Source organism: Alosa alosa, chromosome 2 (genome assembly GCF_017589495.1).
Source record: "Alosa alosa isolate M-15738 ecotype Scorff River chromosome 2, AALO_Geno_1.1, whole genome shotgun sequence".
In the NCBI taxonomy this organism is placed as follows: Eukaryota; Metazoa; Chordata; class Actinopteri; order Clupeiformes; family Clupeidae; genus Alosa; species Alosa alosa.
The window spans coordinates 24,052,945-24,067,056 of record NC_063190.1 but is presented as its reverse complement, the minus strand read 5'-3'; the positions used below and the strand labels follow the sequence as shown (position 1 = coordinate 24,067,056).

Below are 14,112 nucleotides of genomic sequence, written 5' to 3'. Positions count from 1 at the left end.
TGTAGATAAAGAGAAGACAGTTAAAGACTTTGTCAGTGACATTCTTAAATGTTTCCTTCACTACCCAGCTGTCTAGGTCATTGTTTAAGCCACTCTTTGTGTGTTTAGACCTGACGTCAGTCAGAACTGTCCTCTGGACCCTGTGATGTAGGCTGAGTGATGTGCATTTCTGCGGACATTTGGTGTCTGTGACTTCCTAGAGTTAGCTAAGCAGAATGCTGAGAAAGGTGAGATATAGACTAGTTAAAAAAAAAAAAAAAACAGGTTTTCAGATAAAAGCACTTACCAAGAAACAACATGTTTTACATGTTCAACAAATTCTGTTCAGAAAAAGGGAAACAGCAAGACTGGCAGGCCTACACTCATGGCCAGCAACGCAACAGTGATTTAGGTCAGTGTTTCTCAAAGTGTGGTCCGGGGACCACTGGTGGTCCGCAAGCTAGCCCAAGTGGTCCGTGAGCAGACGTGGTAAAATATAATATAGATGAGTTGTTTGCAATATTGAACCAAGTTGTATGTAAATCCAAACATTTCTGCAACACTGCCTATGTAAGGCATGCCAGTTTAAATCATATAAATTCTCTGACACAATAAGCAAGGTGCAAAGACAATCAGTGAGTAGGCCTATTGTGTAATTTACTGTTGAAGTAGGTCTACTTTTTTTTTTTAGCTAGGTGGTCCGTGAGGCTATTTTTATTGATTAAGTGGTCCTTGGTCTGAAAAAGTTTGAGAAACAGTGATTTAGGTGACCGGTAAAATTGAATAGAATCTATTGAAGTAAATGGGGAAACGTCCACGGCAAGTGGAACGAAAGGGCAACCGTCGCCGTCACATCACCCAAAACGCCCCCTTTCTATTTTTCAGGGCGATTTTGATATGTCATAATAGGAAACAGCTTTCTGGTCAGTGTATCTCCACTGAATCGATGGGTGATTGCGTCGCCAGTTGTGTGTGTAGCAAAGCGATTAACAGAATTCCACCGTTGCGTTCAACTGTTACATGGCCGGCCGTGTGTGACGGCCTTAAAAGTTGACCCATGGTACACTAGGGCATAGGGAATAGGGTCAGCGGATTGTGATTTAAAAAAAATGAACATTCACATTAACAACAAACTGATAGCTGTCACTGATAATATGTGTGGGAAAGTTTCTGTTAAATAACCAAATATGTACACACCTACGATTTATTATAGATTGTTACAAAGCACAAGAAAGATGCTTTGACAAACACACATTGATCAAAAAACATGAAGCCACATGAAAACATGCTATCTAGAATAAATTACATAGACCTACTGAAAATACAAAATATGTATAATTAATTTAAAAATAAAACACAGATTTCTAAAATGATTGACATAATTAGGATAGCAGTTTCATTGACAGGATATGCAACATTGTTTTCATCAGAAAGACATCAGCTACTTCACAGGATAACAATATTTGAATCTAACATTGTTTAGTCCACATTGATAATACACAAATGAATAATATTAATGTACAAAAGCTTAGGTGCCAAACACTACTACACTGATATTTCCCATTTCACTAAAAGCCTTGCCAGTCTATATCTAATGCGTAACTGCTTACAGTCTGTTCTACCAGCATCACAAAAGGCACACAAGCAGAGACTGATGAGGTGTCTAAAGGCCTCCACGCATAGGCGCCGACATGAGTGCAGCACACTCCACTTTCGACATTTCGCTACATTCCATTCCGTTGTTTTCAATACAACCCCGCTCACCAGCATCAAACTCTGTCGTGCCACCGTATCATTGTTTATGGAATGCTTGTCAGTAAAACATTTCGGCGCTGGTGTGTGGGGGTAAATGAAAAACCTATATACGGAGCACTTAACTGTGCTTTCTGGTGGCGTAATACAAAGTAAGGCCCATCGTGATGACCAACGCAGAGCCCACCAGTGAAAGGAAGCCGACCACCGAGTGCTTGGCCAGGATGTGGCAGCCGCTGCAAGGCTCGACAGGTCGCTTGCACTGCTGAGGAGCCGACTCTGGGGCAGGGAACCCGTTGTGGTCGATGATGTTGCGGTAGTGGCTCAGCGACACTTTCTCGATGACTTCGTCCTGCACGTAACCATACATGCCAAAGCCAGGATCGAGCAGGTCATTGAGGCCATACGCAAAGTAGCCCTGAAGGTTCACCCCATCCAGTGTATGAGCTGCAAAATTGAGGACATGAGAACAACTGGTTTGAGGATTACATATTTTAGGTTGTGAAAACTAAAAGAATGTCACAATTACTGTAATAAAATACATACATTTCCACAACAAATATACACACATATTACCAGGGGGTAATTTTATAAATGTGGGTGCTGTATTCCCAACAATGGCCCTAAAATGTCCATGTCGACCTTCGAACACTACTGTATGCGTATGTGAGTGTATACTGTGTGCATACCTCTTATACTGTATGTAAGCTGGCTAAAAGGGTGTCCTGAATACTAAGCATACTGCCAGTCTCACTCAGTGAGCTGTGTCTGCTTGCCTGTCAATGATTAAACACTTTTGCGTGCTTGTTTGTGTGTCTATGAGCTGAGGGTCAAGAGCTGGGGGAGGGTGGGAGCTCCAAAAAGATGATGCTCATCATTTTCCTAACAAACCTCCACAATGACCACAGTTTTTTACTTGTTCCCACTGATGACATTGGCTAAGGGAATTGTATTTGTAACCCTTTCTATGAAGCCTCCTTCATAAATAAGCCTTCATCACAGGCCTATTAGTTTTTATGGGAGCTCTCCTATGATGTGACACAGTCAGTGTTGCCATTTTCAATGTAATTATTTAGTTTTAGCCATGTCCGTAACATGCAATCAAGCCTCCATGCCACCAAACATTTGAGAACTGTCAAGGCAATTACTGATTGGGGTCCTGCTGTTTCTACAGGGCCTGTTTACATACACTACAAAAGATATAGTCACACACTGTACGTCTCAGACCACCTCGACAGGTGATTTCAGTGATCAGATAACAATGCATCTTTCTACCACTTACCACTTGTGATCGGATCACCCAGGACGCATTTTAAAAACGAAAGTAAACAGAATTTAAATGACACTGTGTTTGACTTACCTTTTAGAGCCTCATTGATGTAGTTGTACAAATAGTAAACTCGCAAGTTGTCTTTAAATTGGGAGGGATCCACTTTCACACCGTTGGCCATGACGTAGATGGGCACATCCTTATAATGGGCATGTATCCACTTGAGAGCTTTGCGTAGGCCAAAAGGCACCACACAGTTGTTTGGCGCACCGACCCAGGTGGGGTCATTGCTGAACTGGACCTCCAGTGTCGGGTTGTTGTATTTGTTATTCAACAAAACCTGGTTATCCAGCACGGTGGTGGTGGTGTAGTGGCTGATGGCCAAGAAGTCATAGGTGCCCCTGACCAGCTCCCTCTCCTCCTCGGTGAAGGTGGGTAGCTGGTAGTTGAACAGGCCCAAAGAGTTGCGGTACTGCAACCAGCTCCGCATAAGTGCCGGATAGTCGCCGCCGCCGAAGACGGGTTCGGCGAACCAACCGACACGGAAAGCCAGCACGCGGTGGATGGCCTCCGCGTCCTGCCGACTGAAGGAGATGGCCGGCTCCACCCAGTCCATGTGGAGCACGAGCGAGACCTTGCCGCCATGCGTGGCGCGGAACTCGCGGTCGTACGCACGCCACGCCAGTGCGTGGGCCAGCAGCAAGTGGTGGCCGGCCTCGTAGCCCAGCACCTCGTTGGGCTCAGCCAGCGTGATCCACATCTTGACGTGCACGCCCAGCCAGCGGTAGCACAGCCGGGCGTAGTCAGCGAATGCCGCCACCGTGGACTTGCTCTGCCATCCTCCGCCCTCCAGTGGCGCGGGGATGCTGGAGCGCCCCAGCGTGTGGTGCCACAGCGTGACCACCGGCGTGACGTTGGCGCGGCTGAGCTCGCTGACGAAACAGCGGTAGTAGCCCAGCAAGGTGGCGTTGGCCTCGTCCACGCGGCCTGTGGGTGTGACTGACGACCAGTTGAGGGCGAAGTGGAAGTGGGAGACATGCAGGCGACGCACATCTGACACCTGCTGGTGGATGGAGGCGTAGTCGGCGCAGTGGCGGACTGGGCGGACAGAAGGGGCCTGGACACCCTCGAGGCGCCGCAGCTCGCCGTTGCCCGAGATGTTCCAGATGTAGACGTTGGGGTCAGCGAACTGGGTGGGGGTCGTCTCAATCTGAAGCACACACGGACAGAGAAAGGGTATGCTTGCTATTGCGATGCTGCTTTTCATAATGTATAACATAATGTTTTATTTAATTCTAAAAACATTGAATTACAAAAAAAAAAAACAGGTAACCAAGCAAACAACATTGAGAGTAAGCACTGGCTGACAGTAGTAGATGCGCTTTGATGTGCATACAAGGGCAGTCCGACTAACTGAGGTCATCGCCCACATTTGTTTGGCTATGTAGGGCAGATGAGCTTGTGTAGTTTACAGATTAGGTCTTATCTACCATGACAAACATTCAACTGATTTGCAAAACTGGGGGCACTTAGTTTCTTTGGGTGCCACTGCAAAACATTATTCTATGGCTCATTATAAGTACTGAAATATACTTTAATCATACTGAAGGTGCTTGATCATATGAATACTGGTGGTCAGTGATATATCCTAAATGTAGTGAAATAGTAGCAAATACAGTAGTTGTGCCTCAGGTCCTACTCTATAACACATCAACTCTAAACTGCAGTCCAAGAGTTCAGTGAAGACGGATACAAGGGTTAATATTTTCTCAAGTTGTGTTCTTATGAAAGCTTCTACACTCCATGTTGTCTCAAGGTGAACAGCTCTACTGCCTCGGCCCACTGGGATGTGTCCCTGTACTGCCATCAGGCATACAGGGACACATCCCAGTGGGCCGAGGCAATCTGTGGGCCAGTGGACAATCTAGATATATTATAATATATATAACTACTGTTTTGATATTTTTGCTATTTCTATCTGCCTCAATATTGGCCCCTTTGGTTGGTGCAGTCCAGGACCTAATTTCGAACACCCTTGCAGTGTGAGTAATTGAGTAACACTGAAGAATGTAATGAGTTTGAATTTGTGTGCAATTTGCGTTTGGGTACATTCCAGGTTCGAGGTCAGCACCTTGAATTGTACACTGCATCTTTCACTGTGTACCTGTATGGAGTTGGCTTCTACACCCCAGGCAAAGTTGCAGGGGAAAACCCCCTGGACGGGCTGGTGTTCCAGGAGCAGGGGGAAGCCATTCTTTTCTATGAGTTTGTTGTAGAACATGGCAGATGCCTTGGGTTCCCTCCTTTGATCTGGGGTTTTGAAGTCAACGTAGAACAGCCCACGCCGAATCGTGTACTCCCGGGACCACTCGAACCCATCCACTAAAGACCAGGCCGTGTAGCCGATTACAGTCACATTGTCATACCTGATGGCTGGATATAAAACAGATATTAAAACATTACATTGCCTCTGATACTGTATGCCATACTGAAATGTAAATGAATACTGTGTATGTAAATATGTTTCATATACTATAACAGCTCTCACATTTCAATGTGTCCATTATGAATCTCTTCAGATAATTGATGTATTTAGCATCCTTGGTTTTGATGTTGTTATACTCATACCATCCACTTTCCACCACAAAAATGGGCGGGTTGTCATACTCAGCGTGAATCCAGTACATCAGCATACGCAGGTCCAGCTGTTCTTCTTGGCCAAACAGAAGAAAACTATCGCTGAGCTGATAACTCGGCGAGGTGCTGTCCTCGATCTTGAGCTGATAACTCAGCGAGGGCCCGTGAGACAGGGCAAAGAAATCCGCCGTGCCCCTGATGTGAAGCTTCTCGGCCTCTGTGAACTCGGGGAGTGTGTGGAACAGTTTGTGCTTCATGCAAGGGGGATAGTCGCCATCCACAAACAGGGGTCGCGCAAACCACCCAAGCACAAAGTCTAGAGAGCACTGGCACGCCCTGTGGTTCTCGTGCCGGGTTCTGCGAGGCTTGACCCAGTGGGAGGCCAGAGCCATGGAGACCTTTCCACCTTGTTTGGCACGGTAGTGTTTGTCATATGTGTGCCAAGCTGCTGCATGGGCCTGGGAGAAAACAATGATGAACAGAAACAAGCCTGGTGACAATATTCCACCACAAAGAGATGAGCAACATTATCCTACTTCCTGAGTAGACATAACCAAAAAATAACAACACAGAATTTATACTGTAGGTTTAAGCACAATTTACTTTTTAATACAAGGTCTTTTTAACCACCCTGAATCTTTAGAGCATATTTGCTCAGCAGGCTCCTTAAATACATTGTCCAATATTCAATAGGAATATTAATAATGGTATAACATTCAATAATACAGTAATAGTGATAGTAATTTAATTTACCATTTAGCCTACCCATGGCACATATAATTTACCATTCGTGCTCGTTATTTGTTTTTACCTTAAGGAGATTGTGTCCCACTCTGTATGGCAAGTCTGATTCATTCTTTATTCCAGGCGCTGCTTTTCCCGTGCCATATCCTTGCCAGGCGACCACAAATGGGTTATCTATAGTGATCCAGTATTTCACATCATCTCCATACGTTTTGAAACAAAATTCTGCATACTCTCGAAATAGATCAATGAGAATAGGATTACCCCAACCACCGTAGCGAATTTGTAGGTTGTCGGGCAAATCCCAGTGGTAGATAGTAACTACAGGCTGCACTTTAATTTCTTTTAAACTATGTATTAACCTTTTGTAGTGGTTTGCTCCCTTTTCATTATAGCTGCTCACACTTCCATTCGGGAAAATACGCGGCCAGGAGAGAGAAAACCGATAGTGACTCACACCAAGAAATTGTAAAGCACGGATATCGCCAGGGATGTTGTGATAACTGTCGCTCCCCACGTCTCCCTTGTTTATTCGACTGCCGCCGCGGTAGAAGGTGTCCCAAATAGACAACCCTTTGCCGTCCTTGTTATGCGCCCCTTCGATCTGGTAAGCGGCAGTGCCAACTGACCACATGAAGTTGACTGGAAAGGTGTCGTACAAAAACGCTGTGTCGCCGGGGTAAGAGAGTTTGTTGAATCTCCCCCAAGTGTGGAGTCCGTCTCCTGGACTGGCGACCACGCATTTTGTGCAACGACAAATAAGAATCGCCAACAGAACTTCGATGTATTTCATTGCCTTTTAGCTTATTGTCCGGTAATTTTGTGACACATTTAAGTAAAAGTAAATGTGGCTTATTGTAGCATTCACCTTGTTTATCATCTCCACACGCTTCTGGCTGTCATAAAATCAGCCTGCCCCACGCCAGCCCGCTTTTGTAGTCACTGAAAATCTATCAATTATTACCAGAGCACTTGACGCATAAAACGGTTTCCAAGCGCAGCACCATATCAAGGCACGATAACAACAATTTACAATCCAATTTCGCCTATTTTAGGATTTGATGTTACATATGCCTACATGGCAACTTAGCAGAATGACCATAAATACATAATACCTACAATTCTGACCTCTCATATCACACATGAGTGTAAAAACGTCAAAGGTTATCACTTCTCTTGATGACGCAATCTATTATTAACCTGCTTTGACTGTGGATAAATAAACCATTTAATGTGTGCAGCTAATCATATGCCAAGAAACCTCAATTTACCTTCTCTCCTGTATATATGAAACGTTTTTACAGTATAAGCTTATTACATGTATTGGCTGCATGGATATAAACATCCAACTGTTTCATTCTGTGTTTAATTGTAATAATCTGAAGAAAGACCTTTGCATCAAAGCTGTGGTGTAAGTAACAGCTCAAAAATATAAATATTTTATCCAAACCGAAAAAATATGCCAGCCATTGTCTTTGCATGATACCAGAAAACCTTACCTCTGCCTGTTCTTCACTTCACTTCAGTCTTCACTTCAGTGTTCCCTTGGGCAATCAATCACCCATTAGTGTTTGGACCCACAGAGGGATACAGATGGTAGGATTTGTAAAACATGGAGATAACACAATATCCCTTGGACAGATCTTATTTGTTCTCTCACACACAACATCTTGGGCCTTGTGCAAAATTGCTGTCTTATTAGGGTATGAACATCCACCAGTAACACAATCTTCCTGTGACAGGCCAATATACATAAACACTATAGACATTATAGTTTATCATCAATGATCGTAAGCCTGCCTGATGTGTCAGCCTCATCTAATGCATTTCTGACTGATCATAATGTTGACTACAGAAGACTATGCACCTGTCTTTGTCCTGACCTGCCTTGCTGATTCTCAGGATATAGGGAGATGCATGGTGTGAAAACAGGCTGTTTACATTGTGCGGTGCATGACTTTGTAATGTTCTGTATAATGTAATTTTCTCTCTTGCGCATGTCCACACCGCAGAACAACAGGTGGCGCCAGAGAAGAATGTCTGCTGTTGATATGAAAGGGTGTGATTTGTCACTCCTAATGTTTGAATTATAATTTTAAATGTAATTTTATTTTTGCATAGTTTGCTTAGCCCTTCAGGTCACCACTAAAATCACTAAAAAATGACCCAAAGCAAACTAGAAAAACAGTGGGTTATGTAATATGTCAAAAACCTATGCTGTTCTGATTGAATACCTTTGAGCACCTGTGCAGATTACAGTATATTTACCAAATATGGAGATTTATTGTTAGACCACATTTTTGTATGATTTGAATACACAGAAAAACCCTCAGGTCTCCCACTGTGTTAAACATGTTAATAATACAGGTTTAACACAAAACTACTAAAGTACTCTCATAATATCTGGTCAGCAATCAATTTGGATCAGATACCCAGAGAAACGGGTAAGAAGTCTCATGTGTTTGGCTTGTCTTCATTCTTATGGCTGGTGTTTGTCTTGGGAAATCAAGGCTGGCGGGATGCACAGATAAGGATCAATCTCATCCTTTTACAACCGGCACCACTCGCCTCCTGCCCTGACAACCAGGCGCAGCAGCCAAGAGCTTTACTTTCACACCAGATCACACTGTCAGCACGGTACAGTGTAAGCAGCAGCTCATACAGTATGCAGTGTAAACTATAAAGAAACACTATTATAAGGTAGTGTTTTTTAAAAAGAACATTGAAATATATAATACTGTAAATAATATTGTAATTATATAATACTGCATGTGTAGGATGTTATGGCTGGCTGGCTTAACATAAAAGGAGGCAGACAAACAAGATGAGGTTAACCAATAATGAATTTACATAAGGTAGTCAAAAGTAATAAATAACTGCAATCAAAAGTAGGGGAAAAAACAAAATGAGGCACTGTAGCTACTCAGTAGAAAGAACATGGTATACGCGTATCATTTTAAAAAAAGTATATTGCTTTGGGCTTTTTACCTTTTATTGATTGCCTTTTTTATTGATTTTATGGCATGCCATTATCCATCTGCTCATTTAACTCTGACTGTTTCTGGTCTCCACATTACCAGGCACTCACATCTGGGAAAATGAAAATGATTGAAATGAAATAAAAACTGTAAACAACAAGCATTCCCAATATCCCCAATAAGAAACACACACACGTCCACATTTTCTTCATAAACATCCTCATGAGGGCGATCTAACACAAAATTGGGTAGTTTCTAAAATGTGAGCACCAATGGTGAGTTTCCCAGTAAGGCTGTTTCATAGGATTTTATATCATACATTCACATCTTAATAAGAATATTAATCAAATTTCATTGGCCAAGTATGTCCACACATGCAGGGAACTTTGGTTCTGTCCTTTGGTGCCACTAGCAATAGAGACTAAATATAGTCAATTAACATTCAGAAAATGTATACTGTATATATTATAATGGATTTCAGCTGATCAACAGTCTAGGGTATTCTTAATCATGTTTTTCATTCCATGATGCACCCAATTTGACAGGTCTGGACTGCAGACAGGTCATTTTAGCATGGTCCTCTATGGAGAAATACTATGGGCAGAATTAATTTTGCCAAAAAAAAAAATCAGCTCTGCCCCTTGTTTTAAAGATTTCATGTTTAGAAACATTATTCTAATATTGTTTCATAATTTTCCCACACAGGTTTACACAGATTAATGAATACCTCCACAGCTTTACTTCTGAGAAACTCTGTCTCTCTGGGATGCTCTTTTTATCCCTGTTCATGGTTACAATTAAGCTAATTAGTTGTGAAATGTTCCTCCTTTTGTTATCTTTATCATTACAAAACTTTCCCAGCCTTTTGTTGCCCCCATCCCAACTTTTTTGAGGCCTGTTGCTGACACCAAATTCAAAATGTGCTTATTATATGTATTCCATGAAATTTCTCTCCTTCAACAGTTGATATGTTGTCTTTGAACTATTCTCAATTAAATATAGGGTTGGCATGATTTGTATATTTAATACACAGGCTACATAGAAGACTAACAATGTATATAAAGTGCATAATATAATAGGCTAGGGCAACCTACAAATATCACATATGGGTACCTATGCAATACAGTAGGCCTATTTGTATCTGTGACAGAGAATGTAATGACTGCCTGATGAACAAAGAGTAGAAATATGACATATGGATATTAGTCAATCATTGAAATGGGTGACGGCCTAATACTAACACCCACTCTGAAACGAGAAGAGGAGGGGAGGCAGGGCCTGCAGTATGCATGGAGGAGTGGTCTGCCTGTGCAATTCTGTCCCTTTGCATTAAATCAATGAGTCTTGAGTCCCCATTAATATATTGTGTTTTCTATAAAAGTAATGGGCAGGCATGGATGCCCATAGATTCCATTACCTTGCTATATTAGACGCTGAATACAAAGCCGGGCAAAAGCACACTGATCACTATGAAACGTGATGTACTCAAATTTACCATAATTACCCCTGAAAACATAGGCTACCAAAACTACTTAATTTATATTAAGTGGCCCTTAATTTGTAAAACAGGCCCTTAACTTTACCTCAAAATGCCATTTTTAGGTGTGACCCCTTAGTCTACATTTAAGGTGTCAAGTCAGGGGTTCCCTTTATTTGTTGTGCTTAAGGGGGTAATTAAGGACAATTTAAGAATATCTTAATTTTATTTTAAGGTGTTAATTCAGGGACTCCTTGATTAAGGGGGGAAATTAAGGGAAAAACGAAAAAGTAAGGGGTAAATTCAGTAGGCTTTTCTCCTTAAATCGACTGTAATCTATGCACATTTCTACTTAAAAACTACTTAAATATAGAAGGGGTTTAAGGTCAAAAGTAAGGCATTTAAAAGGGATGTTTCATAGTGGATTCTACTGTAACTGGTAATGTGACCCTATGGCCCATAGTGTTAGGGGCCAGGTGAGTATTTTCCAATGCTGAACATTTTCCAAATAAATTCATGCTCAAATTGTACTGTCCCTCATCTGAGGTAGGCCTACATAATCTCAGACAAGTGGATGCCTTTGGTTAGGTTGACACAAGGAGACCAGTGAGATCCTCTGTAATCTGGTAAAAAGAAACTATAAACGAATAAAATAAACGTTACTTAAAAAGGCTACTCTTGCGCGTAATCAAGGAGCTGAAAATCACCCACTATTCCAGCAACATTGCGCTCAAACTTGTAAACAATGTCACGTCATTGTATAGCCTAGCATGCTACCTCGAGTGACATGTTTTATTTTATTTTTTACCGAATCTCGTATGATTAAGAACTATTTTATGATATCAGAAGTTGTAGCCTACCGTCATAATAGCGGTGCTTGTGATCCTTCAAGTTCTTTCTGTCGGACAAAACTGAACCAAAACATAACTGATTGAGCACAGCAGCACGGCGACTTTACAATTCCTAGGTGTTGTAAGCTGACTTATCTTAAAAGTGTGATTTTATATTTACAGGCTCTTGTTTACCCGACTTCGCAATGTCGGAAGGAAACGAGGTAAACTAAGTCATGGTTTGACTCAAATATATCCTGTTACAAATGTCGGGTTGGCCTATTCAGTATAATATTGTAGAAATGACTCAGTCTAGTCGGGTAAATCTTTGACGTTCATGCGGTATATTCACCCGAACGAATAGCCTAGTCTTTAGTTTATTAGGCTATATCCTGGCATAGAACAACTGGCAAAGGTGGTGCCAACCGGATACACCAGATTTAGAGCATAATTCACACCGACTCATATCATGGCTGATATGTTATTTTGACATTAACTAAACATGCTTTATATTCTAGTACTGTGAATAAATGGATGATTATGTATTGTGCCATAGCCAAAGAAGAAATCTTTTGAGGAACCAAGGGCTGAATGTAGCTCCACTATGAGGACCTCAAATATTGATGCAGGTTAGTCTATATATCTAATTTAGACAGGCTAAATAATGTCAATATAATAGTCAAAAATAATGGTTAATGGTTAGAAAATGTCATACAATTAGAACAAGTGCCTCTACCCATTTAAAACAGCTTTTCCATACAACTTATAAATAACGGTAGTGATATTTTCAGATCTGGATCATATTAATCTTTCGCCGATGATACGCCACCTTGTGGAAAACATGACTGAAGAGTAAGAGACACTACTACTACTACTCCTACCACTACAACTAGGCCTACTAATAATAATATTAATAATAAAATAATAAATTAAATTCCAAGTAATTACCAGTGCATGAAAATGAAACAAATGTGAAATAAAGTGGTTGCTATGCTGGTTGCTAGGGTAATCATGTTGGCTGCTATAGCAGTTGCTAGGGTGACATTATGGCAGTGGTTGCTAGGGTTTTGCTAGAGTAGATATTTTGGTTACCATGCTAAATAAAGCATTTCTTATGCTGGTTTCTAGGGTAATCATGTTGGTTGCTAGGTTGACATTAAGGTGGTGGTTGCTAGGCTGTTGCTAGGATAAATGAGTTTGTTGATGGTGTTGCTAGGGTAGATATGATGGTTGCTATAGCCTACTAACCCTTAAAGGTGGGGGTTTTTGAACATTCTAACATAAGATTCCATACCGCAACAATTGAAGGTTCTAAAATTCTGTGTTGAATTCAATGAACCCAGATATTTTTTAGAATGTTAATTTTCCAACACCTTTAAGGGCTAAATACAATGGTTGCTCTGCTGGTTGCTAGGGTAATCATGATGGTTGCTATAGTGGTTGCTAGGGTGAAATTATGGTCGCGGTTGCTAGATTGTTGCCAGGGTAATTCAAATGGTTGCTAGGGGAATCATAGTGGTTATATGCTATAAAATGTGGTTGTTATATAAGTTAATATGGTAGTCGTGTTAGTTGCAATGGAGGTTGCTAGGCAGTAATTGAAACGGACTTGGATACTGATGGATAATGACAGCCAGTTTAATGGATGTTGATAGACAGATATAGTTTAGTCTATGTAAAAGACAGATAGTTTAATGTTTAACTTGTTTTTTCTAAATCTGTCTACTCTGACAGTAAAGAGGAAACAACAATGACATATGCCAGAAATGTAATTTGCCAAGTGATTACCTCAATGCAGAGTGACCTTCCAGATTTCAAGAGTGCAGAAAATTTAGAGCAAGCCGCTCTGATTCATAAGATCCTTGGTGCTTTGTTTAATGAAGTGCAAATGATTGACATCAAAATGGACAAGGATAGGCCACAAAGCCATCGACTGCCATCACCCTCCTCAGCTGACTCAGAAGGAAATGACCAAAACAGACTCTGTGACACTCCTGTTCCCCCTGATGTGCCTATCAAAGGGATTTCCCCTGTTCTCGTGTGTCCCAGTGCTGGAATGAAGGACTCGTCATTGTTCACATGAAACCATCACTCAGGTGGTAGACACCATCTTTGAATGGGAGAAACGTGTTCCCATCACTAGAAGACTGGAGGAATTAATCTCAGATACCAAAATTATGGAATATTCTCATAATATTGCAGGTGAAGTACAGAAGCTCCTAAAAAGTTATCATGGCGTCCAGACTATATCTGTGCCAGTGGGGAAGAATCTCTCAGACTCTGTTGTGTACAAGTTGCGACCCAGAGCCGTAGGAAAAAATGAAATTCCATCAGGATTCATTTACGGTTACGTAGAGGAGGCTGTGAAGCGACTTGTCCTTTCGTCTTTATTTCCCTCAATCTCTTCATCGTCTGAGGTGTTCGGGAGCACAGTGGATGTATTCA

The 14,112-nt window shown here is 41.6% G+C and overlaps 1 protein-coding gene and 1 long non-coding RNA gene across 3 annotated transcripts; one reads left to right on the top strand and one right to left on the bottom strand.

Moving 5' to 3' along the window:
- Positions 1–1,169: 1,169 nt before the first annotated feature.
- On the bottom strand, positions 1,170–7,293 carry kl (klotho). Its single transcript, XM_048235849.1, has 5 exons — positions 6,450–7,293; positions 5,550–6,096; positions 5,166–5,434; positions 3,092–4,211; positions 1,170–2,178 (listed from the first exon to the last, which is right to left on the bottom strand). The coding sequence occupies exons 1-5, from the start codon at positions 7,173–7,175 to the stop codon at positions 1,853–1,855; spliced, it is 2,988 nt and encodes a 995-aa protein (XP_048091806.1). The 5' UTR covers positions 7,176–7,293; the 3' UTR covers positions 1,170–1,852.
- A 4,461-nt stretch (positions 7,294–11,754) lies between these two features.
- On the top strand, positions 11,755–14,112 carry LOC125310377. 2 transcript variants are annotated; one of them, XR_007196300.1, is made up of 4 exons: positions 11,755–11,891; positions 12,224–12,296; positions 12,459–12,519; positions 13,466–14,112. It is a non-coding gene; the product is annotated as an uncharacterized LOC125310377 (long non-coding RNA). The 2 variants fall into 2 exon arrangements; XR_007196296.1 differs by lacking the exon at positions 13,466–14,112 and having other exon boundaries at positions 12,459–12,556.